We start from the raw sequence: 27,038 nt of genomic DNA, 5'->3' as shown, positions 1-27,038 counted from the left end.
TCCGGCTTTTGCCCCTAAACAATGTAGACGAGGCGCAGAGGGGCCGTCTGCAGGTGCAGCGGCGCCTTCATTCACACAAACACACGCTTTGAAATAGTAGGGAAACCGGTTGCCATGGAAATCTCCTGTCAAGTCAGCAAACCGGGAGGAGGGTTACAGCAGTCCATCAGAGATAAGCTCATAATTTTTCCATCTCCTAGCTAGGCTTTGTGTCTGGCTGCTTACACACAGGCTTGTGCGGATTATTGAGTTTGAAAGCCAGAATGTCGCGGTTACACGAGGTCAGTGAACGCTGCACTCACTGTGACGAGGTGCACTGAAAAGCAGCAGCCAAAAGTGGTGATGTTATGGAACATTTTGGCTCTCAGGGAGGTTTTTTTTATTACTATTTTAAAGTTAAGAGAGCAAAAGAAATGAGAAAAAGACTGAGACACTTTTTGAAAGTCTCAGTAGCCAATAAGTTTTACAGATGTTGCGGTGACCTCAGAGTTTCATCAGGTTCTGTTGCTCGTTCACAGCTCTAGTTTGTAAATCCCGACTTGCTTAGGAAACTAAATAGCACAATAAGTTACTGTTTTTGTGTGAATTTCAGAAAATGGAGTAAAACTACAAAACAGTTTGGATGAGGAACTGCAATTCAAGAATGACACAAATTTCGATGGTCCATCATAAGTGCTGGTGCAAACTTTTTATTTTTAATTGGGGTAAATCTATAGTAATATTTATATTGTAATTCTCTTACAGTAGAAAATGTTAAGCACAACACAAAGTTAACTATGTAGAGACTTTTACTGAAAAATCAACTTTGCTGCACATAAATCAGCTTTTATCTCATTTAATTAACTTGGCTAAATATAGCAAGTGTTTTAAAAGAAAGTGACTCAGATCTTTTTCTTATAAGCAGAATAAATTTGTTCAATCTAACAGGCCCAAAAGAATTTGAAAACTAAATAAAATTTCCTTTACAAGGGAAAATGTGCAAAAAAATTTTAAAGTTTTGGATCTTTTCTACAAAATCAGATAACTATAATTGCTTGATTTTTATTTTAATCTATTACAAATGACTTTTTTTTTTTTTTTACATTTTTTATTACTATAATTTTGGCCCACATGACAAAAAGTTTGAACACCCCTTCTCTAAAGAGTATTAGAAAGTCAATTAGGAATATTTCTGGCTTTAGCTAATGTAATATATTGTTTATGCAACAAAACAAAAAAATGACTGAGGGAAAATTAATGGCCTTGTTTCACAATAAACGGACAATTGTAAACAAGAACTGATAGCATAGCTAGGATTGTTTGAATATGCCCCTTTTGTTTATCATTTTAATCTAAAACATGAAACAGAACCAAAACGCAGTAGAAGTCTGCAGGTGTTGAAATAGCTGTTTTAGTCAAGGAATAATATTTTTGGTACAGATTGCATGTTTTTGGTAAAAAAAAAAAAAAAACAACAACTTTGTGCTACATTGATGTCATAAGACAGTAAAACCAGTAGAAATAATGCTGGTTTCCTTAATCAGACGCTTGATCAATCTTAGCCAGGCTTTAGTTAATAACTCTTTTGTGAAGAACTTTGTGTGGGCATGAAATCTATTGATCATGATTGCTCATAAAACCAACAAGCTGCACTTTGCATGAAAGAGTTGTGGATACAGTTTGCTGCTTGACTTGTTGGAACAAGCTTCAGATGATTTGGCTGTAATCTTATCTTTTCTATTCAAAGGATCTGGGATTTGACTGCCATGCCAGCTGCACAAAGACTCCCATTCAACATTAGAGCTGTGATTAGGATTTTGCTTTGCGTGTTGCATCTCATCAGTTAACATGGCAACACCCGTAAGTTACATACATTACATAAAGTCAGTTCTTGTTTTGCAGAGTTAGTTAGGTTAGAAATTAAAAGAAACAACGTGGGCTTAAAATTAGGACTGGGCAACATGGCTTAGAAATAAAATCTGATCTAAATCTGACTTTAATTTCTCTCTTTCTTTTCTTTATAAGAAATTGCAAATAACTTTACCCCATCAGGAAATGGACCTGAATTCATTTGGACAGCTTCTGTCCAAATAAACAGAAGATGTAAAACAAGATGGCAGGTCCTGGGCAAAAATCCAACTTTTCCAAAGATTTTACCCTCATAAACAGGAAATTAATAACCATTTAAATCAATCAACATTTATTGTTCTACATTTGTAGCACAAGCAGCCGTTCAGCTTATGAAGCAGCTAATTTTCACATAGTGTCAGTTTGGTTTGGCCAGTTCTTTCTTTAATGAATGAGATTCTGATTTAAAAACCACCTTCAATTTGTTAAAAAAGCAAGAACAGAATAAATCCATAGGTTGGAGCAAATACTTCCACCACAGCATGTTAAGCTCAATTTTTGAGACACTTTCTTACCATTTTGATAGGAATGCAGGCCAGGTCCCCGTCTGTGACGGGCGTGTCGTCGCTCTCCATGACATAAATGCCCTTTCTGGACAGAGCCTGGATGACAGACAGGTGGGACTGAAGCGACGCGGCCTGCTCCGTCTTCAGGATAAGAGCGCACACACGGCAGTAAAGCTCGCAGGACAGAAGCAGACGGATGACGGGGGGCTTGATGTGCTCCTGGTCATACTGGTCTGTGTAGAACGGGTCCCGCAGATCCTCTGGAATATGGTCTGCAACGGAAAGAATCTGGGCTTAGGTGACGTAGGTGGCTCTTAATGAAGCTCTAAAGGAGGAATGTGAAGTCCTCCATTTTAAAACTCAACTATTCACATACAGTAGATTAATATAATTAAGATAACAGTTTGTAGGGAACGAGGTTTGTACACTTTCCTCACAATAAAATTCATGGTAAGTTTTCAAACTTTTCCAGCATAATGGAGATAAAAACAGAAAAAAAATGAAGGAAAAAAAGACAGTTTCAAATTCACTTAATTCACTATTAGATAATTTATGAGTTATTTTTAGTGATAATATTCTGCATCTGCAGGACGGACAAGAAGTTTTGTAATGTCTCTCTCATACTCAGTATATACACCTGACTGGTACAAGAACAAAACACTTTTAGCAAATAGAAATAATTTTTGTAATTCTAACTACCCTAAAATAAGAAAAGTTTAAACTAATTTAACTTCAGGCTGAGAAGTTAAATTAGTTTTTTGAGATGTGTCTGTCTTTCTTAGGTGTAAAAACAAAAAAAATATCTGTTTACAACTGCAAATAACGTTTTTTTTTTTATTTAGGCTTTTACCCAAACGTTGGATTATATTTATTACAAAACTGTGCATAGGAATATCAAGGGAATATCAAGCCCTTTTCAAACTTTGAAAACACCTGCAAGCATTTTCAAAGATTTCAAGCACCTGCGTGAACCCTGAAGGAAGCAGGAAAATGTGTATTATTGGTGCCAGGCAACACAAAAGCATCTCTAGCTCCAAATCATGATACGTGTAATATTTGTTCTAGGTTTGTTTACTGCGAGTAAACGGAGATCTTTGTAATTATAAGTGAATGTGTTGCTTTAAGAGTAGATTGGGCCGCAGATCCTGCTAATCCAAGGCTGCTCAGGTGACAGCACACTTTGCCAATGCTTACTTAAAGTTGGAGCCACAAGGACGAAAACTGTGACTAGTTCTGTTACTCCGAATATGAGGTCATTCCCAAAACCAGACGCCACTGCCTTACAAGGGCACAAAGCAAAGCAGCAGCACAAACCAGATTTATACTGGAAGGTAAGCCACATGTTTAAAAAAAAAAAATCCTTCCAACATCCAGCATAAAATGGTGTGGCAGCAGAAATAACCCTGTTTCTGCTAAACCTGTTTAGATTTCTGCCAGAGATGTGATAACACAGCGAAAGCTGCATGTGTGTTTTGAAGGGTTCCTGGTTTTCACACTGTGAAGGCGACGAGAAACCTTCTCATCAGCAACCTGCAGGTCAAATACTGGAGAGCAAGCAGGAAGGTTAAAACATGCAGCAAAAGTAAAGAGAAAAAAGGGGGAAAAATAATTATATAATTAAATCCTAAGAACTATCAGATGGTAACTTCGAGGTAAATACATCAATATTAGATTGTGAACAATTAGAGTGTTGATGGTCTGCGGCAAAAACAAGATTTTTTTGTTTCGTTACTGCAGAAAAGAAAGAAAAATCATAGAATTCAATGAATAAAATGAAATCCACTGCAAAGTGCAACAATTAAGTTTATTGTTTGTGTACACACAGCTTTTAGCATTTGTGGACGTGACCTAAAGAGTTTGGGTTTTAAAAAACAGATGCACCAATTAGGCTTTTTTTGGATGATACAGACTTAATTTTGATCGATTTTTAAATTTGATTGGAAAAGATGTGCTGTGAGTTTCTTTCCACGAGCAATACTTGTGAATCCAACAGAAAACATTGAAGGAACTGCAAGATTCTCCACATTTATCCATTAAAGGAAACGACAACAAACTGAAGCATCAACTGCATGATATTGATGCATGCATCTATAGATTAAAAAAATTAATTTAAATAAATAAATAAAAAAGAAACCCCAAAAAGCTGAGTTCTAGAAGAAAGAAAAATCAGATTTTTTTGTATTTATGGCATAATCAACACAGATAAATTCTAATCTACTACATCTCTGGTAATCCAAGTGTTTTTTTAATTTTATATAAAAAAAATGTTCACTCTAACACAGCAGCAAAACAAACCAGTGATTTTTACAGCTCACTTCTTAAGCCAACATCAGTCTGGAAACTACCAAACCGCTGTGCGATGCACTGCTTATAACACTCAATTACAACGTTCACACAGCACACTACACGTAAAACGGTAAATATAGCATGAGAATTACTCTCTGTACATTTTGTCCACATAATGAACTGAACACCTAAATGCAAATAAAAGAAAACTAGTCCTCGACTGCTCCAAATTTTAACTTGCTCAAGCCCTACGCAAAGAATCTCAGCAGAAAAATAGAAGTTTACTGAAAAACACAGCCATATGTGTTCAATTAGATATTAGTCATAATGATTTCTTGCATCAAAACACTATATCATAAGAAAAATGTTACTAACAAATGCCTAAAAAGGTATTTTAACGTGAAAGGTTTCAGGGTTTTAAAGCTCTTCTGACATGTTTTCCTTTCCGTCCTTCTTCTCATTGTATTGCCTTAGTAGACGCAACTTAAAAAGCTCTTAAAGGCTTTTGGTTTAATGAAGCAATTCTATAACGCACAGAAGATTTGTTGTGAGAACAAATGGTATTAAAGGGCAAGCTCGTCATAATTAGCCGAGCAGCAACTGTTATAGTACCTTTAAGCTCGGGTCATTTTTCTGTCCCATATACAAAAATCGACAACAGTTTTGCAGCACATGATTAAACAATTAACCCAACAGTTTCTGTCATTCCTGGAGTGAATGAACATCATGACAGTGAGACTTATTGTGGCAGAAAACAAAGAGGTCTTGTCGTTGGAGTTCATTCTCCAGACGATGATGTTATGTGGCAGCTGACCCCGCCTTTCTGCAACCCAGAGCAAGCTACAAAAACGCACCAACTGGGGCGGGGTGAAGCATCATGATGGAGCCTGGCAACAACAGCCAGGATGTTGTAGATCACACACAGCCAACCATGACCGGTGCCACACCATAATTTGCACCAGCAGAGGCAGACGGAGGGCTAACGACCTGCCTGCGAGCGCGACTGGTCCTCACTGTCAGCCAGAGTCAGCTTCCCAGGCCGGGATCAGCTGCGGCACAGCCAGAGGATTCACATCTGCCGGAAACGGCACAAGCCAAACAAACAACCGTGCAGCATTTGCACTGTAGCAGACCCCATATGAGCCGTAGGGGAACTAGAAAACTGGACTAATTTATTAAGTTCCCATGGGAGGAAGGTAATTGCAGGTACACCTGAGAGTTGTTCTCCCTCTGGGCCTCCGAAGCACAACAGACTACGCAGTAGCGTATCATTTTTGTCTGCAGAAAGACGCTGCTATTATCCATCTATATCATTACCAAAAGCTCATGATGGCTGACAACAACAGAACCAAGTAAAGCCTTAATGAACACTGAAGGAAAAACAAAAAAGTTTTCTATCCAAACCCTGTTTACCTCAAAAACTCAAATTCTACTGCCATTATTTTAAGTGAATGCTTCAGTGGCATTTGGAAATCTGTATAATGATCATAACAAACCACAGAGTATGAAGGAGAGCTTAATGACGTACGATCTGACCAGAGATGATGCTGATGTAACAGACATGCAAAGCCTGAATTCAGGAACTGATGCATCAGGCAGCAAACAAAGCTGCACTACTCTGTAGGGCTGAAACAATTAATCGGATTAATTGTAATTAAACGTAAATAATCCTCAACTAATTTAGGAATCAATTAATTGTTAACTGGAGAATACAGACTAAAAAAAAGGCCATTTAATGAAAGAAAGCAACATATTCAGATCAGTAACTAAACCAAAACTATACAAGTGGCAAATTTTTGCTTCACTCAGTTCAGATTCTTAAAAACGAAAACAAATCTCATATTGAGCATGTTTGGCTATCCAATCATTAATCAGTTAATCCAAAAAAAAATAAACAGATCAGCCCTACATTGATGTTAAGTCAAGCAGAAAAGGCTGAGCTTTTCACATGTTAGAAGTATTTTTTCTTTTTTTTGGCTGCAGATGCATCACCTGCTACAAATGATAAAAGCGTACACTAAAGGAATGCTACATTATTGCATATTAGACAACAAAATGTTTATATTCTTATTTAAAAAAAATATTCTGTTTTTTGCATCTTAATCCATTTCTAACACTGTATTAAAAAAGCTTAAGTAGTTAAATGAAAAATCTGCAGAATGTAACAAATTTCTTTTGGCACATTCGATTAATCATCAGAATAAATCGATTACTAACATAATTGTTCGTTTGTAGCCAGACTACTATGACAACATACAGTATATGTGCAACAATACATTCACTGTAAATAGTCAAAAATGTCAAAAAAAGAAAAAAGATCTTCAACAGCCATAAAGTTGGAGTTCTCCATGAGTCCTGGAAGGCCAGAAATGCTGTCATTTCTTGTGTTGATGCAAGAAAGTTAATATTTACGGTAAGATGACATTTTTTTTGCAGGGACAGGAGAAGCAGAAAGAAACATTCCTTGGACATCTAACAAACCGGCACCGTAAGGAGAGACTTAAAAGCACTGAATGATACTTCTGTTCTTCGTTAATTTTTTACACTAGTGAATGGCTAATGACAACTGTAATTCACACCCTAACATTGTGTCATAATTCAGGTAGTCAACAAAACATTTGCTCCAGTTTCCACGACACCAGCACTCCCATTTCTCTCATCACCATAACAGTCTAAAATTATATTAGTGAGTTGTGCAGTGCTTGTGTAAGCCTCATTTTGTACATAATGACTCATGAGGATAAAGCTACGCAGTTTTCCAGAAACTCTGAATAGTCTCATTAAAATGCCAAAATAAACTGTTTTAACCTACATGTTCTACTACTTGTTTCACATTTTTATATTTTAGTCAAAGACAGGTTATGAAATCCACATCAATCAAAATATAAAGTGTCTGTCAAAGAGAAGAGGGAGGGAGTAAAGGCCCAGTCCCAAACAGCACCAATATGAGCTATCAATACAACAATAAAACTAATGAGGCGGTGCAGAGAGACGAACATAAATAACAAAGAAAAAATGCAACCTGAGCAAAAAAACAGGTTTGAAAGGAAAAGGAAAGCACTCAGGCTGACATCGATAATTAACAATGGGCAACACTATGGACTGGATATCCTGTATAAATCTGTCACAATAAGCAATGATTAATGGCATCATAAATTAAAATGATCTCAAAAATTTCCATTCTGACAATTAACATTTTTTGAATAGTTATTTTGTTTACAGAAACATCCTAATTCATTTAATTTATGGTCTCGGTTGTTTTTGTTTTTTACTTCCATTTCATTTGCCGTTTTTAGTTGTGGTGGTTTATTTTGGATATTTAAAATATCTTCCAGTTCCAGAGTTAAGCGTTCTCTATAAAGTTCGTTGATATTTGAGGGACAAATTTATCGATATATTAATTAAAAATGGTCTAAAAATGACAACATTATTGTTTATCTAAATAATTACTGGGAAAATATACCAATCCAGCAAATTTGTTATTGCAAAAGACCTATTCTTGTGAGATTAAAGAAACGTCACAGAGCTTTTCCTGAACTACTTTTAAATTAAATCTGACACTTTCTGAATGCCAGGTGCCCTGCTCAAACAAATTATGACTTATTGTCTATTAGCTTTAAATTTTTCCTTCCCTTAAAACTGGTAATATTCCTGGATTTCCACTGAAGTGTGCTTGAGGTGGAACTAACATCATCTAACATAAAGGTCCTCTTACTAACGCAGGCAGCCTCAACAGGGAGTGTGAGCGACGGGACGTGCAGATGAGTATTTTCCATCCACTGAGAACAGTGTAACAAATATAGATTAAGCATCAGTGACTGTCCCTCCGTCTGATTTAAGTTCAATCTCATTGGCCATTGGCAAAGATCTGGTGAGTCAGTGAGCAAGGTTTCAGCTGCCATTGGGGAGTTAGTGTTAGAAATACATGTGTGTTTTAGCTTTCTTTCTGGCTTTTACTTTAATTGTGTTTTTCTGCTGAAGCACCAGACAAACTGCTGACTGAGTGTGTTGAGAACGTTAAGTTTCAACATCAAAATACTTGGTGTTAAGATGAGAAAAATAAATTGCAAAAAGGTTTGTCACAATAACAAATTTAGCTGGATCATAAAATATTCTAAAAGTTATTGAGATAAATGATAATATTTATTGTTGTTTGGGGACCATTTTTCCAAGACAATCGATCGATCAAATTTTATTTGTGTAGCACATTTCAGCCACAAGAAAGTTCAAAGCGTTGTTTCGGCTGTTTTACAATTTTCCAGAAGTTTGTTCCAGATTTGTGGTGCATAGAAACTGAATGCAAGTAATATAATGCACGTACACATTCTCAAAGACCAATAAACTTTCATTTTAAACTGTTCACATTGGAACTGGATGATCTTTTAAATATCCAAAACAAAATTAAACAAATATAATGAATACTGAAGACTCTGTAAGCAAAATGACCCTTGAAAAAAAGAGGTTAGTTGAGACCAATGTAACAAACTGAAGACTTTTTTCATCCAGTCTTTAGTAAAAAGAAATGGGAATGATCAAGCTTGTTTTAATTTATCATGCAATTAATCGATTTAATGTTTACTACAGTTTTGTTTCATGCTCTCTGGTGTAAAATATGTCACTTGATAAGTCTGTAAGACTGAAAATACAGATTTCAAGCGACCAACGCAGTTGCCAGTAATTCTCAAACACAAAAATCGTGAGAGTTTGTGAAGGATAATTGGAAATTAACTTACCGATGCCATAGGCTTTGGCAAAAAGCCACCGCAGGTTTGCAGCTATTTTTGCTCTGGCAGAGTCGTACATCTCCAAAGGTACTACATCCATTGTGCCATCTGCAGCCACAGGTAACTCCACTTTTTTCCTGGTACCGTCCCCGCCGGCGCACAAGTCAACATCCATCCTTAAAAATAAATAATAATAAATATAGCATCAAAATTAAGCTGAACATGTTGGAAAAAAAGAGGGGTTGGTTATTTTCCTACTGCATTATTTGGTACTTTTGCAGTTTAGGTTTATCTGTACCGGGTAACTTTGTACTTGCTACTTGAACATTTTGTACTCTTTCTGACAACTGATGACTAAAAGTTATATTCTTTCATCTGCTTACATTGTTCTTAAGAGAAAGAGGTTATCTTACGCTAAGATAAAACCAAGCACCAGCAGGAGGTCTAAAGGAATTATTTTTGGTTTAATTTGTCATTTTGTAAGAGTGAATTGATATCAAATGGATGTAACAAAAAGGCGTGAGAACCAAGTATTGTTTTAATTTATTTATCTTTCTAGTTCCCTGACAATGCCCAACTGCCAGGAGAAATCAACTAATGCACAATTAAATGACAAAGTGTATAAATGAAATGCAGGTGAAAATTAGCAGAGGGACGAACTGAAGCAGAGCTGAGGAAGGACAGTGCAAAATGCTATTTTCTAATAGTAAAAGTGTGATTAAGTAACAATCAATGAATCCAAATAACTTTTATCCCCTTTAAATAAAGTTTTTATTGTTTCCATACACTTTGGCACATGGCGAAACATTGATTATACAGTAAACACCTGTCTATGACGCACATGGTATTTAAGTAAGGCGTAAGTAAGACCACTAAATCCCAAAAACAGTTCTAAATGTAGCATATATTCATGTCTACTGTGGAAGGCATCTGTGGATCAAAATACTAATCAACCCACACAATGTCTGATAACTGTATTTAATTTGAGACAATAGCTAGAATTGTGTTTTAAGTGTGGACTAAAGTAAGTCTAAAAAAATCATTCTGACAGATTTAAAAGCAAACAATTTTAGTTTAAAATAAAAGCTTGAACTATTCATTTTTTTCCATTTAAATAATTTTCTCTCAATTGTAAAATCTGTACAGATACAAAAGTTAATTACGGTACACAAATTACATACAGAGTACTATACCTCAAGGTAATATTTTTGTAAATTTTTCAGATGTTAAATACCCCAAATTCAGTTTTCTTGATAAAAACCACCAAAAAAGACTTTTGGACAATTGAACAACAGTGTGGTCCTCTTTAGCGTCAAAGAATTCAACCTAGCCCAATTTGTGAATCTCCCCTAAACTTTTAAATATATTCTCTTGTTTTTTTCCCTTTTTTTGCCTCGTCAAGACAGCTTGTGCACTTCTTTTTAAACCATTTTTTCCTTCCAGTCAACTTTCCGTTGATATGCTCAAATACAACAGTCTGAGCAGACAGTGTAGGGTGCAGTCTTTTCTGCATAGCTGAGATGCACCTGTGAATTCAGTTATTCACCATGCTTGTGTTTCTGGTTTACAACAATGAAGAGATGTCAGTTTTAATTTCTAAGCCAGTTTGATTTTCTTGTAGTTTTCTTTTCTTTTTTTTTTTTTTTTTTGAAATTGTGGCTTCAAATTGTTGAAATGTATAATTTAAAAGCGATATAAAGGTACAAAATCTTTTAACAGGTGAACTCAAAACAAAGTGGTTACCTTTACCTGTACCTAAAAGACATTATTTCATTGCTGAAGGTAAATGTTTTTCCTAAAGAAAAACTACAAAAGGACTAAACTAATATTGGCTTACCTTGTTTTATAACCTGTAGCGTTATCCTTGCAGTACTGCTTTACCACAATGAAACTATTAACCGCCCAATAATGGCTGGCTGAAACAGCAGGGTAGCTGCTATGTAAATTACAACATAATGATAATATGTTCGTGTTACAAAGATCTAATTTACAAGCAGCAGCCATGAGCTGAAAATTTATATTGGCTGTAAACTGGGTTAGCAAAGCGGCTGACAATGCAAATGAATAGCGGCTAACTAACGCCAGCTAACTGTTAGCTTGCTAATACAACAGCCCCCCCAGCATTCACTGGAGCCATGAATGACGTTAGCTAGAGAGAACATTACCTTGAAAGGTGCTGCGTATTTCCAAGTCACCCTTTAGATATTGCAGGGTTACACAACCAATTAGCCAAAGACCTGCCTCGTTGTAACGTGGTCTGCTGTGTAGAAAATAAAACAGCCGCAGACACGCATCGTAGCCAGCTAATAATAATGCTAGCAGGGAGGGAGGCGAGTCTGTGTGGTCTCCTCCCAGCAACAGAATCCGATTCTCGGCCTGTGTGACAACCGCTCCGCGGCAGACTTAGACTCACAGACGAGGCAGACGCCAGACAGAAGCAGTAAAATCGCGACGAGACTCTCTGGTTGAAATTTAAAAAATAAATAAATAACAAGAGCAGGCAATCTCTTGATTATGAACCTATCTCTGTATTAAACGCTTCATGGTAGAGAGGAGACACACGCATCCCGCGGTGTGTTCGCGCTCTGCCCATGAAAATAATTTTCATCCCTGCTTTTCTAAATGAGACTGCTGCGCATGCGTGATTACCTTCCAAACTGTCAACAGTAAAACGGTGACAATAACGAACACTTTCGGTTTATATTTTCCAAAAATATGTATATTTGTAAATATATTAAAATTTGTGGGGGACAAACGTTCTGTCAACCTTTATCTTAAAATTGTGTTCACTTTGGAAAAAATAAAAAAAAAAATCACTTTTCCAAGATGTCAGCATTGACTTTAATCAATGCTGACATCTAGTGGGGAAATGTGGTATATACACTTCAGCCGCTGAGATGATTCAGTAAACGGCACTAATCCCTGCTTATGAGTTTGAAAAACTGCATTTACGTTGTTTTATACCATAATGACATGTACATAATGACAGTATCATTTAATCCTTCAGCTGTTAGTTATGGACATTGTTTAATAAATATAATTTAAACTCTCCACTGAAAAGGATAAAACTGAGTATTAGTAAAAGACACATTTTTATTGATAAAGTTTAAACCCGTGCTATGCTACATTTCTTCAGACGTAGGGATATTTGTTGGCTTGCCATGCTCAAAACCCTTTTAAAAACCATTTTTAATTCCAGTAGCATAATTTCACACTAAAGAATAATCCAAGCAATAAATATTAATATAACACTTTGCTTCTTGCTAAACTCACCTTGAGGATTTGTTGGTAAGAAGCTCAATCTTAATTTCATCTGCAAGCACAAAGTACCACATATAGTCCAAGTAGAGTTTTGCATATTTATGTTTTTTCAACAATAGTGAGTTTTGGAGATTATCTTCTCCTCGTGTCCAGCTTCTAAATGCCATATAGACCAAAACAAACTATGTCACATTTATTACTCAATGAAACAAAAGTCAGAAATCAATTAGAGGTTTCTAGAAACCTAAATTTGTCTGTAAAAGCAAATAAATCTTGTCCTACAAACCAAATACACACACAGGCCACACTTTTCTTATTTTTACTGTAAGAAAATGCAAAAACAATGCATCTTTTTTAAACTTCGTAATTATGCGCTCCATTGCGTAGGTCTTTTAAGGGCTACATATTATTTTGAAAGGCACAGCACTTTAAGTTTGTACTTTATTATGTCTGCAACACTGATCTTTATTGTTCCCCAAAACAAAGCCGCCACATAAATCGACTCCAAACAGAATCCAACGAGCAAAGCCACAGAACAAATTAACTTTAATGTGAGAGTGATTTAGATGTCAGTAGCCTTGTGGCTGTTTGAATGAACAGACACTGAATAGATTGCATAGGTTGTTGATGTGGGTCAGTTTTGCATGACATAGCAGAGCAAAAATAGCTGGTAACCTCAAAGACGTTTTGCTGTGTTAATTTAAATTCCAGATGAATGTTTGGAAATGTTCTCTCTTTTTTTGGTTTAATGTTTTCTGTAAGAGCAGAATCTCTCAATGTACAGTTCTCAGCAGCTCTACACATCAACCCACCCTGTTCAAACACCACTTGAAATCACACCTTCACCAACAATTTTCATAATAGGAACATCTTTAAAATGACGTAAAACAACCTTTGAAGCATTTCTCTTTTCACATTTGAAGTGCAGCTTCGAGGTTTGCTAAAACTGTTAGAAATAAGACCAAGTTACGAGTTTGGCTTTGATATAAATAATGTAATAAAACACAGTTCAAACAGACACTTCCCTCCAAAAACATTTAAATATCTTCTTTTTTTGTTAAATATTGCATGTCTTGATGTTGCGCTCCGAAGAGACTTGCTAAAGCCAAACTAACATCGGTTGAGCAGGGGTTTGCCATGACAACAATCTAAGCCTCCCTGAGCAGAAAGTCACATCAGTACTACATTTTAAATAAAGAATAAAAACACTCAAAAGCTTGGCAAAAAAATAAAAAATAAAACAATCAACTCTGCCCTCCATGTTGTTTTTTAGTAGAACTACAAGAGGCAAAGAGCTCCAACTTTTAACTGGATATTTTGAGTACTCAATGCAAAGGCTAATGTTGTAAAACACTAACTCTTTCAGTTTAAACATCACTAATACTCATGTCAGATACATATCTTTAAGTTTTTACTATTGCACAGAAATACAGATTTTCTCCCCTCTTCACTGGGTAGAACTAGGGACAAGGCATGAAATACAGGAACATTTTGGTTTGGTTAATAGCATGAAGTGTTCATTGCTCTCTGAAGAAAACTGGAGACAAAAACTGTGTTTATAAAGACGCTTGTGCCCCAGCAGCGTGATTCAAACGCATTGTCATTCAAAGATTCAAATTAAAGGTTTAAAAGGCAAACCCCAACCCCACATTTTGATCAGGCTCAGCTTAATTTACTGTCCGACTCCAGACAATCCATGATTTGACTTCGTCTGTGCCGCAGTGAGCAGTGTTCCAAGAGGTGAACAAGTGCTAAAGAAGCGCAGATATAGTGACATTTAAGTCCACATTGACAACAAACACACAGGCCTACTGTAACATACTGTTGGAAAATCAGGACCAACACAACTTAGAGTACGAGGTCTCTCTGAAAAGGCAAAAAAAGTTTTATGTTCGCAGACGACAGAAGTTTTCCTCTTAATAAGTGAGAAGTATACGACTTACAGTGATTTACGGGTGTCAAAGGAGAGGTAATGTATAACACAGTACCAGTCAGAAGTTTACATGCACTCATCACTGGCCTGAATGTCATTAATAATATTGGACTTTTAAAGATTGTCGTTCCTTTTCCACAGAGGGATGAAGATAAAACCAACAACTGTGGAAAAGTTTTAATTTATTGTTTATTTTCTGTAATCTAAACAGTTTGAAACATATAAACAAATCTCAACTAACAGTAAATATTTTGTCATCATTAACAAGCTTCTGAATCATTAAAAGTTAGTTTGTTTTTTGGCTTTTAAGCAAAGCCAGGAAACTATAAATATTGTATTCATAGTTGAGGGATGGGTTTTTAGAAATTATCTTCATTTTAGCCAGCTAACTATATTCCTAAAACCTTTTTTAGAATGTTTGGGATCATTATCCTGTTAGGAAAACCAATTGTGTCCAAGTTGCATCCAGGTGACCCACAATGTTGCCATTAAAATAAAGGAATCCACCAGGATTCCCTTATCAGGAGCAAAACAGCCACAAGAAACAGCTGAAAAACCAGTTTACGGACTTCAGTAAATGAAGTTTTGGTGTGGAGTAAGAAAGAAATCCCTTCTCCAAACTCAACACGTTTTTAGCTGCCTGCATATTGTCTCCTGATTTAACACTGTGAAGTAAAATAATACAAAGACTCAGCTGTTTGGCCACAAAAAAAGATGTTTAAAGGAATTCAAACCAAAGAACACTAACAACTGTCAAAAATGGTGGTGGCTGCATTATGCTGTGGGACTATCTCACTGTCTGACTAAATTACTCTAAATTCAACAACTAGATAGTTGGAACACTTTAAAACTGGTTTTGGAACAGGTAACGCAAAATTACATATTGGACGTCCTACAACCCTTTGTGAAAATGTGTGAATTAAACTTAAAAAGCTGAGCTGTGTCTTCAAACTAATCCAATTTAACCAAATGAACACAAAAAAAATCAACCAGTTATGACAAGAAATGTGGTTAAAAATCCACAGACTTACACCAAAAGCTTCTTTTATAGCTGCAGGAAACATGTGGTGAATGTTTCCTGCATTCACCACAAGAAATGCATGTATTTTGATTTGGAACTTCTTTAGATGAGAGAAGATAAACAAATAATTCAAATAGTTTTTTAAATAACTGCATTTTTATGTTAAAAGCCATTGAGGAAATTATGAAGAGCACAAGATTTTTCTGACATTCATGCCAGTGATGATTGTGTAAGCGTCTGAGCAGAACCGCATCTGAAAGCTCGTTTTCAAAGAGCTTCACGAACGCTTGACTCGAACAACAACCTGCTCTTCTGATGACGTTAGAAGTAGAAACCCAAACATCATCGGGACCAGAACTCCTCCACACATTCGTTAATAATGAAATGTAACATTTTAGAGAAACAGAGAAGACTGTTATATTTAAATATTGCAAATCATACAAAAACTGTTCTTTAAAGTGTAAACATTAAATTGATGCCTGATGTCATTTCTTTACATGGAGAAATGATATAAAATAAATCATGTCTGTCATATCTGTAAATTGTTCTTATTAATATGTAAAAACAACATATTAAATCTCAATTTATATTATCACTGTAATAATAATAATAATAACCTTTGTTTTGTACAGGCGTTTTACTGTATTGTTATAAATAGTGTAACATTTTAATTCAAACGTTTAACTCCTCTGACTATTTCTTTACAAGGCAAAAAAAAAAAAGAAACAAAAAAAAAACCCAGTAAACTCTATTTGTGTCACATCCATACACACATTTCCTGGTATGATCATACATACACACAAGCTGCCACAATCACACAAGGGTAATCAGGAGGCTCTATGTGCGATTAAGGGTCTGGAAGATTCTGGATATTTGGAGCATGACCGGGCCGGTCTCGGGGTCGTTCATCCACTGGGTGCTGTTCAGAGGATTCTCCAGCATGTCTTCAAACGCTGCACAAAAACAAACAAGAAAAACACATCACAGGGTTATTGAACTCCCGTAGAGTTTAAAATGTCACGATGGTTTATGACAAATACTGAGATGCCACATTATGAGTTGGTGCTTAGAGGGCAACTTCCTGCACATTTCCCCAACTCTAACTGTAATCTAGAAATTCCCTTTATATTTTATGTTTTGGTCACACTTAAAGAGTTCAGATAGTCACACACAATTTCACATAAGGTAAAGTTAATCTAAATAACGGATATTCATCAATGTCACACTGGAATATACCTAGCAGAGTCTTGGGATTTGTTAAACCCAACTGGACCACGGGGTTTTCCAGAATTGCTTGAAACAGAGGGCTGTTGGTATCGATGCCTTTATCTAGATCTTCTGGAGATGGTTTCCTGTCTCCCAGCAGCCACTCGCACTGCAGAATGAAAAAACACAGAAAAGAGAGCCGTCATTTCTCACATTGATCTGGAACACATAAATATGATCAAACATCTTAACTAATTTCAACATATAAAATTACTAAATTAAAATAATTTGTGAATCTTGATCAGGTGACTTGTATATCAGAACTAACTCAACAAGAATCATCTGAGAATACTATAGTAAAAACAATAAACATAACCATAGTTCCTGGTGCGTTAGTGTGTAAGAAAAATATAAATCAATAGTTCTTTAATTTGAAAACAATTTGAATGAAACACATAAGCAAACGGGATATGTAAAAATTACATTTTATAAGATAACCCCCTGCCCTCAAATGAATGAATCTATAACATTTCCACAAACATTTCAATGTTTGTGGAAATGTTATAGATTTCCACAATCTATGACATTGTTACAGATTGTATATAACAATGTTAGTTTAATGTAGCATTAAACTACATTAAACTAATGTAGTTTAATGCTAGCAGAATAATGCTCTACTAATTTTTAGCATTAAACAACCCAAAATGTTGACAAAACAAGGTAATAAAAATATGAATTAGCTATGAATAAAATTCCATCATTTTTATGACATAAAAAAAGTAAATATTGAAATAAATCCACACACACACTCAAACCATTTCGTTAATCTATTAGGGAAACGTGTTATTTTTGCTATCTCAATTTGTAATCTGTGAAATAAAATTAAGTCCAACATTATTCTTACTCAAGCTAGATTTAGATTTGAAATTATTTCTTAATTTTATCTGTTGACCGAATTCAATCTGATAGAGAATCTGTGGGGTCAGCTAAATATTAGGGTGATGGCAAAAAGGCTTTCCACCCTCATTAACAAAAATAAATTGTCAAATACCAGAGGAAACGAGCCAAAACCTGGTCAGTAAGTATAAGGGATTTTCACACTGATTATGAAGAGGTGTGTACAATGTTTCATGCCGATGTCATTTCCTATCCAAAGCTAATTTAAAATTACTGTACCTATAAAAAGGAGGATAAATAACAAGGGGTTTAATTCTACAAATTAGCTTTTTTAATTATTTACATCTTCATTTGAAACAGTTAACTTTAAATGTTTTGTTTTTCACTAAAAACAACTGCAAAGCTCTAGCTATAAAAGTAGCAACTTATTCAAATGAAGAGAAGAATGAGAAGCTTCATGAACAGTGTGGTTATCATGTGTTGATTTTTTTGTCTTCTTTAGTTTCTCGCTGAGAGATAATCATGTAAATATGAACAAAAATAACAGTGAAGGTTTCGTCTTGTATGGGAACTTTGCATAATAACATTGTTGGCACTCCAGCGAAACAGCAGACACTGATTGTGATAACACCAAGGTTTATGTAATCACCTACCGCTGCATCTTGTTGGTTATTATTCACTCTGAGAGCATCAATCACTTCCTTTTCATCAAAGCCCATCTCCATCAATGCAATCACAGCCTGGAGAATCAAAGACTTGGTGTAATTATTGGACAAACAATTTTTGGAAACATTAACAGAGCCCTAAAGAAAAGAAGAGAAAACAAGCTTATATTTTTAAATCTAAATGTTACATAAAACCACTAACCCTGGAGTCTGGCCTGAACTCCCTTTTCCTGCGTATTCTCTTGAAGATCTCTGTGAGTTCGTCCTGCCGGCTGCTCTCGTCGGAGCTCGATTGCCTTGAGAGGTTGGAAAGAATGTTGGCTGAAGCGGAGGCTGAAGCTGGGGGCCCCGTTGTCGTCGCTGCCGCATCCCCTGATGCCCCGGAGGAGTCCTGTCCCGGTAGTGGTGCATCCACAGAGGGATCATCTACGTGTTCGATCAGCCACTCCATGGCCTGGGTCACCGACATGCTGCAGGAAAATAAAGGAAAAAGTTTAAAAAAAATAATAATAATAAAATGCGTGCTGAAAAATAATGCTGTTCTGAAGGCTAAACTTATTTAAAGGGACAGCATTATGAATTTTCCAGACACATAGCACCATTTTATAGCAGAATCAAGTAGCTATATTGCCTTCAGTTGTTAGAAAAATGCTGTAATATATCAAATACGAGTTAAAAGAAATTTTACTTTGTAATTTAACGCTTTGAAATTGGGCCTCTATCTTTTTAAAAACTCCTGATCTTTCTGAAACTCCAGGAAGTCATCACAGCGTCGCTCCGCTATTAAACCTTTAACAACGTTTTTAGCAGCGCTTCAATGAGAAGTAGCTCGTATATTGAGCTCAGCTGATGCTGCTAGTCTGAAGGAGCTGAGTGGGGAAGTCAAGATCTGTAAGGCCAAAGCTCAGATGCTTGGGGTGGAGCTGCACCAGACAGGCAGAGTTAGGTCCAATCAGTCGTTTTGCACACCTGTATGGTTGCCTAGGAGATTAAAGGCTTTTTCAAACATGCATGAAAGAATCAAGGCAACACTCCATGTTTATTTTTGATGAACGAATAACATTATAAAATGATGTCTAACTAAAAAAAAGTTGGTTTTACATAATACTGCCCATTTAACAAATGAATGGATAAAGACAACAATTAAACATCAGCCTTACTGGCAGAGTCTAAGCGCTTTGATGGCTCTGCTCTCAGGGAAACCCATCTCAGTGAGTTGCTGGAGGGCCGATTCATCCACACGATCCTCCTCATCTTCATCTAACATCGCTTTGATACAAAACACAAACAATTAAAGAAAGGCAGAATATCTCAGAACACAACAAATAAAGACGTTTTAAGCAACAGCACACACAGTTTAGAAAAGATGAAGAAAAACTATAGTTTATAGATATTTTTTGTTATTAAAGAAGCCGACTGGGGCCTTTGGGATGTTTTCAATCAAAGGCAGAAAAGTCAAGATAATAATTTTATTTTTCAGTGGCTCTAATCCTCTTCCCTACATCAATATGGTCAATGTGTGAGCGTTTAGTTTTCTTCTATAAAGATTTCTCAAAATGTGTCCATTTTATGACAGAAACATAAACTAAGAACTAAACCTGTCGCAATAAGAAAATAATCAATTAATCGCACGATAAATTAAAATGAGCTTGATCATTTCCATTCTGATCATTAATATTTAGTGAAGAGCAATTTTGTTTACAGAGATTTTATAATCCAGTTTTACTTCCATTTTATTTTGTGACGCTGTCTTTAAGCAAGCTGTATTGGTGCAGAGTTATCAAATACATTTGTAACTGAGTGTTTAAAGTAAAAGGTTTTAGTCCATTCAGCACTGTTTTTCTGTATCGGATCAGTATTAGCTGATTCTAAACCTCAGATATCTGTATCGGTATCAGAAGTGAAAAAAGTGGATCGGTGCATCCTCATCATAACTAGACTTTCCTGCTTACCGTTGGCCTTTTTGAAGAGTTCAACAGCATCAGGGTTCAAGGCAAGAAGCTTCTGTGCAACTTCAATAAGAGAAACCAGGATTTTTCTAAGCTCCGTTTGAAACTGGAACAACACAAACATCAAAACACAAACATGTTCACAGACATCCATTGCTTTTAGTATAACTGCAGGGAAGCTAACTCGTCTTACATCTCTGATGTTGTGCTGGGTAACAGTGCGCTCAGTGTGCCGTGTGGACAGGCTGGCAGTAGCTTTCAGGATAGCATCTTTATCTGGAGCTTTGGTATCTTGTTTCTTCTGTTACAAACAGCAAAACAAATGTTTGTAACATGAAAACTTTAGGGTTATTTCTCAGTGAAACATGATCAAGCTTACCTTTTCATCTGAACTAACATCTGCCATCTTGGGAGGGGTTGGCGGCGGTCTTTTCTTTATGAGCAGCAAAACATCTGCCAACATAAATGACACACAAACCCAAATGTTTCAAATATATTCTAACATAATAAAGGCATATTTGTTCGAATTTAAAAACATGCCACACGAGCAATGCCTACCTTTGTCTTTAAGGTTTTCATCAGCAATAGTTTTGGTGTCGGTGAGGACTCTTTCTGTAGCAGCGTGTATAAGTTTATGATGGGTAAGTGTTTTGGGGTCTTCTAGATTTCCATGAACATGCTGCAAAAAATAGAGAAAAAAATAATATATCAGACAAAAGACAAATCTGGGATTGGAGCTACTAAATATGGAGATAACTCATATGGATTTAAAATTTCATGCTTCTTCAGACTCCATTTTCCAGATCTTTTTATCTATTTCAGAGCTTAAAATGCATTTATGTGTTTATGCAAGATTTTTTTTTTTTTTTTTACAGTGGTCAGGATTTAAATATGGAAGCTGCAAATCAGGTAAACTAGTTACAACACTGATCTTTACAAACCATGACCTTCTGATTCGGATTTTGGCCAACACTAATATTTTTTTTAAAGTAACCAGAAGTGTCCCAAAGCACCTTCAATGTTCCAGTTTTATTTTACTGAAAAACATTAAACTACACCCATGAAACTGCACGAGGTATTGATCTCAAATATAAAAAGCTTAGAGCATTGCTGTCCAAACTACTAAACTAAATGAACAGTATTATGTATTTTCCTGGCACATAGTGCCATTTTATAGTATAAAAAAGTAAATATGTTATCTTCAGTTGTTATTAAAATTTTGTACATATCAAACATAACTTTAAAAAATTTTTACTTTGCATTTTAGCACCTCTGTCTCTTTAAGAAGCTCCTACTCTTTCCAACACTCTGCCTTCAGCATGTTATCACAACAATGCTTCTTCATTAAGCCGTTAACGACTGTCTTGGGAGAATAAAGCCTGGTTATAAAAAAATAATATTTTGTGTTGTACTTAACATTTTTTATTGTAATAAAATTATGTTTGTAATAATTTAACCCTTATAGAAAGTCTCCATCTGCATCAAACACCTGTACTGAATGGGCCAAATTTGCATCTCTCTTAAACTGCAGCTGGTGGGCCGCACAAAATCAGCTCAAGAGCCATAAATGGCTCCTGGGCCACATTTTTAGACACCTCTGAAATACAGAGAGCATCAGCAACTCATCCAGGAAGTAAAAAGAACACAGCACATATCAGTGCATAATTTCAAAGAATTGCTTGGATACAATATTGGTTGTGCTATTATTATATAGCAAGTTCAATGTATCCAGACTCATCAAACCAATAATGTATCCTGCCATTTGAGAAAACTTTCAGTAATGCTCCTACTTAATATAGACTTTAGCGACCATTAGCGGTATGTTAAGCTTACTGAGAGAGCGAAGGGAGCATCATGATGATGTGAAAGAGAGGAAGAGTGAATAAGGTGTGGGTTAATTGCAGTCAATTTCTAGGTGAAAGAACAGCTAAAACAAAAACAAATATGGTGTTCACATACATATAAACCGACTTTATTGTGCAGAATTTGTTTTCTCTAATATGAATTTTGATGTTTTTCTCATTATTAGTCACAGAAATTGTGACAGGAATCTTTAATTTTAGTTTTGATGCCTTTTAAAAAAGGTCTGGGCTAGAAGAGTTATGTACAAACCAACAATTGTAACGTTGTTTAATGTGCTATCCTTGAATTAAATTAAACAGAATGATGTCTTTGCAATATTAAACAAATATAATCGCAAAATCAGGTTTTCCTAATTGACTCAGCTAAGGTCAGTGTTCATGACTCAACAAAAAAAGAAGCACTAGGCGAAATGCATCACAGGAAAACACTGCAGACCAAAAACAGGATAAAGGTCCGTCTGACTTCTGCCAAAACGCATTTACCCTTTTAAAAAATATTAAACTTGATGTGACATAGCTGAAACTTTTTGGAAGATGTGCCTTTTATTATACGTAGCTTCTCATAAAAAACAAACAAACAATAAAACATCAAGCTAAAGCCGAGCATGGTGGTGGTAGTGTGGTGATCTGTGGTTGCTTTGCTGTAATTGTTGGAACCATGACTTTTATGACGGGACTTCAATGCATGTTAACTGTTGCGTTTATAGTGACGGCATTACGTTTATGCTGCTTCACTGTCACTTTCAACTTCCCCTTGGGAAAAAATAAAGTTGTTCAATTAAATGTAATTTAATTAAACTAACAGAAAATCCTCAAAGAAAATGTTTCGTAATAAGTTCATAAGATTATCAAAGCACACCAACTCACACCATGTAGCCTAAGCTAATCTACAATTTTCAGAGAAGAGTGAGCTGAAATTCAAACATTGAGAAGTAAAAGAATAATTTTAAAACTATTTATTCAAATTCTAATTAGTTAAGGCAAGGTTGATGTGAATACATTTTCCCTCAATTAATTAAATAATCGTTTAAAAACTGCTTTGTCAGATATTCAATGATCTGAAACATTGATTTAAGTGTGTAAAAAAGCAAAATCAGAATAAATACTTTTTTACTGCATTGTGCAGATTATTACAGTAAATAAACGTTTCTTTATTTACCAGAAGTATTAATTAAAGGTGGGCAGTTATCATGTATTGTGTTAAATTTCTTATCGTGATAAAAATTTTGATTTCAGTTAATCCTGTTGAAACTGTCCATATTGTCAGGATTGTTAGTGTTACTAGCTTCTCCACAGTAAAACAAAAGTATAAATAAATATCGATAAATTTTAAAATATTTGTGCAGATCGGAGATACAAAATTATACTTCTTTATGTGAATATTCCAAGAGAAGTATCTGTGATTACAATAAGAACCATACAATTCCCTAAAAAAGAAAAAATATTTCTTATCATCACTTTTATTGCTATAAAAATAGTACCACAAAATATTGTGAGAAAACAACTAGAAAAAATCAACTAGATAACATTACAAATTTTAGTTTTAATTTCATTGTGTAAAACAGTAAAACTGGCAGCTTAGCTCAATCCAATGTAAGAAAAAAAACAAAAACATATATAGCTACACAAATTATATTGGACCTCATATGATTCACAAAAACAAGAAAACATAGATTAAGACTACAAATAATTGAATACTTTTGAGTAGTTTCAATAAATGAATGAATAAAGTTTGGGTATAGTAGAAATAATCAAACTTTAGCAACTACAAGACGAGAAAACTATACATAAACACTGTAGTAAAGTTAAGACAGAAGCGTTTAAGTTGACTATTATATTAATGAGGTTTCACGTTAAAAGGCCAAAAAAGGAGAGAGGGGTTGAGCTGTATAATAATAGAAAGGCTAAGAAGCAGCATGCCTCTCTGACTGGGGACACAAAAAAGGGCCACAGTGTTAGTTAGCTGAAGAGGGGTAGCCAACCTGCTAAATTATAAATAGCAGAGTCTACCCAGTTACTATAAATACAAAGCGAGTGACACTGACACTGACAGTTTAAAGAGAGGGAATGGCAGGCACATAACACCTCAGGCAGAGGAGTGACAGGACAAAAAAATGCCGAAGAAAACACAAACACCCCCCACTTTTAAAAAAAACCTACATGTTTCAAGCACCTCTCCTTCAGTTTTTCAACAGTGGTGTCTTCCGTGACCTCCTCTAGCCACTCTGTGCCGTCCATCGTGCAGATGTGTATTTTCAACACTTTGCCGGCGAATATCTTCTCCTCCTGCACGAACATAGCTGCTGCTGCTGCGGCTGCTGCTGCGGCGGCGGCGGAGAGAACCAGCCCGGGGACGGTGGCAGGCGGACAGCCGTTGTTGCCGTGTCTGCTCTTCTCGGAGAGCTAGCGTGCTAGCGTTAGCACCCAGCCAGCCAGCCGTCGCTTGTAAATCCGACGACAACACAGGAAAGAAAGGAAGGGTGCACCGCTCAGCTCAGACCCATTTTTCGGGGTCCCGGCCCGGTTGTCGGTGTGGTGGGAACCGAGTGACGCGTTCTCCGGTCGCCAAGTTGCCGGGTTTTGCCGTTTAGCACATAAGCGGCAGGCAGCGAATATCCTATTTTTACTGTAATGTTGTGAACTGTGAACTGCAACTGTACTCGCGGCGGGGCATTCTGGGAGTTGGAGTTGGTTTCGCTTGTCCCATGTAAACGGAACGGAAAAACGGGTCAAACTAGTTTACTACGCTAACATTTTAGTTGTTAAGATGTTATGTATTGCAAAATACGACGGGGGATTATGGCCATTGTAGATAGAAAAAAGTGAATTTTTACTCCCAAAAAATCTAGAAAAGACAACAAAATTTCTGAGCTTGCAAAAGTTTTAGAAAAACTCCGAAAATGTTTTTTTTTCAGGTTTTATTGGCTCTTTATTTTAGATTTTAGACAGAAAAGTGAGAAATTAGAGGGAAAATAATTTTTTTTAGATCAATTGTAAAGATTTTCTAGGTAAAAACTGGAACTTTCATTGTTTGAAAAGTCAAAAATGTGACAGAAAAATTCCAAAATATTTAGATTAATTTCAGACATTTTCTGGGGGAAAAAACTTGGGATTTTTGCGTTCTAAAAGTCAAAAATCTGCTTAAAAAACCCTCATATTTTTCAGAATATATGCGTTTTGTATGAAACTTGTGCTGCAATGGAGAATAATGGCCATAGAGGTGTAAATTTCCACTAAAAACTGAAAATTTTAGATTAATCTCAGTAATTTTCTAGAAAAAACATAGAAATTTCTGAATTTCAGAGGTTGAAATTTTTTTAGAATAATTAAAAGTCAAACATTTTCTACTTTCAAAACTCAGAAAAATCCAAGTTATTTTTCTCAAAAAATTCTGAAATTAATCTGAAAATTTCCTTGTTTTTTCCTGCAAATTTCTGACTTTTGATGCAGATATTAGATTGTCTTAATCTGTGTTTATCGTGTCTGTCTCTATAAAATAAACAAAATAAAATATTTTAAAAATCAGTCTTGTTATCTGCCATGTATTTAGAGCAAAATGAAACTTTAAAAATGTAGCAAATAGTGCTAAAGTTAGTTCTCTTTAGGATCTTAACTTTACACAATATTTGTAAATAAAGATGGGTTGGAACAATGCTAAATATTTTGTTGATTAGCTAATTGTAGCTGGCATAAACTTCAGACTACAGCGTTTTAGCTTGTAGTCGTTGTGATGCATAAATAAGAACGTTACTCAATTCCACCACTAGATGGCGACAGGCTAAAAGACGTTTAAATTATTTTTGCTGTTACTTAAAAACACAATTAATCTCAAATATTCGATAATATAGCCTTTAATGAACAAAAGAGGCGTTTTCATGAAATTAAGACACTAATGTGCCCTTTATTATAGCAGGTAACTTTTATACAGAATGAAAATAAACAGCAAAAATACATTTAATGCGAATGATAACTTTACAGAGGAAGTAAACAAAATGCTACCACAATCTAACATATTCTTTTTCCTAATAATATTTCAAAAATCAAAACAGAGTGCATCTCACATAATATTTAAGTGGATACAACTGAGAACTTAGTTGGCAGTGCTTAAAAAAACATTTTTGCACGTTCATAAATGGTTATCTCAGTGAGGTTTTGTGTTACAGAACAGTAAATAAATATAAATTTATAAAACCTCAATGTTTATGTATTTTTTCTTCATTTTGTGAAAACAATACCTAACAATATATTTCATTCATTTGTGTATACTTCAAATTGATTTGTGCCTTTGGGCCAGAAAAATAGAAAATATATAATCTGATCTGTTTTACATTTTAGAGAGTTTTGACCAGTGCAGGATCAATTCGATGCATGCTGAAGACTTAAGATTTCTTAAACAAAATCTTGCTTACGAGGGAAATGCAAAGCATATTTACAGAAGAAAGAACACAGCCATAGGCTCAAACTAATCGGAGGGAGAAGGAAATAAATTTTCCTGTTCCCTCTGGACAACAACAAACATCGTGGCCAACAGGCCAGTTCTCCAAAAACCACAGGACTCTCAACAACTCAGGCCTGCGTTAGTTAACCGCCAATCTCCAAGATGGCCGTACAACATGTCACCTCCCCACCACAAGAAAACACAATAATGCGAATTTTAAAGGCACAGCGTATCGCTGCGTCGTCGATTTAACGAAATGTACAAAACGTCACTACGATTTACTGGATGTTTTGGATGCCTTCACAGGAATCTCTTCACACTTTCAAACTGAAATAACACTGAAACTTAAAATGTGCTCTAGCTTAATCACAATTTTTATTATAAACAGGATTATACAAAATAT

General features: G+C 35.5%; 2 protein-coding genes across 6 annotated transcripts in view; both read right to left on the bottom strand.

Moving 5' to 3' along the window:
* The window catches only part of camsap1b (calmodulin regulated spectrin-associated protein 1b), a 34,655-nt gene extending 22,628 nt beyond the window's left edge, over positions 1–12,027 (bottom strand). For 2 of the 5 annotated variants that reach the window (XM_032578441.1, XM_032578440.1), the window contains exons 1-3: positions 11,241–11,466; positions 9,413–9,579; positions 2,403–2,665 (exon numbers count right to left, since the gene is read on the bottom strand). In XM_032578441.1, coding sequence (XP_032434332.1) covers positions 2,403–2,665; positions 9,413–9,579; positions 11,241–11,407 — 597 coding nt within the window. In that variant the 5' untranslated portion in view covers positions 11,408–11,466. Of the gene's footprint in view, positions 1–2,402; positions 2,666–9,412; positions 9,580–11,240; positions 11,473–11,568 lie in introns of those variants that run through there. The other 3 variants (XM_032578442.1, XM_032578439.1, XM_032578438.1) reach the window with 3 other exon arrangements.
* A 1,164-nt stretch (positions 12,028–13,191) lies between these two features.
* ubac1 (UBA domain containing 1) lies at positions 13,192–24,980 on the bottom strand. Its single transcript, XM_032579190.1, has 10 exons — positions 24,358–24,980; positions 20,894–21,014; positions 20,715–20,788; positions 20,529–20,636; positions 20,339–20,441; positions 19,547–19,655; positions 18,589–18,856; positions 18,375–18,461; positions 16,855–16,993; positions 13,192–16,571 (listed from the first exon to the last, which is right to left on the bottom strand). Exons 1-10 carry the CDS (start codon positions 24,493–24,495, stop codon positions 16,456–16,458), a joined length of 1,263 nt encoding a protein of 420 aa, XP_032435081.1. The 5' UTR covers positions 24,496–24,980; the 3' UTR covers positions 13,192–16,455.
* Positions 24,981–27,038: the final 2,058 nt, after the last annotated feature.

The sequence above is a fragment of the Xiphophorus hellerii genome, chromosome 12, assembly GCF_003331165.1.
Source record: "Xiphophorus hellerii strain 12219 chromosome 12, Xiphophorus_hellerii-4.1, whole genome shotgun sequence".
NCBI lineage: Eukaryota > Metazoa > Chordata > Actinopteri > Cyprinodontiformes > Poeciliidae > Xiphophorus > Xiphophorus hellerii.
Note: the sequence above shows the minus strand (reverse complement) of the source record. Positions and strands in the feature narration are given on the sequence as shown.

Coding starts and splice junctions, on each gene's coding strand:
- ubac1 (XM_032579190.1), bottom strand. CDS start 24,495: ATGTTCGTGCAGGAGGAGAAGATATTCGCCGGCAAAGTGTTGAAAATA. Junction 20,789..20,893: donor TGAAAACCTTAAAGACAAAG/GTAGGCATTGCT, acceptor TTATGTTGGCAG/ATGTTTTGCTGCTCATAAAG. Junction 16,994..18,374: donor ATAACCAACAAGATGCAGCG/GTAGGTGATTAC, acceptor TTCATTCTGCAG/TGCGAGTGGCTGCTGGGAGA.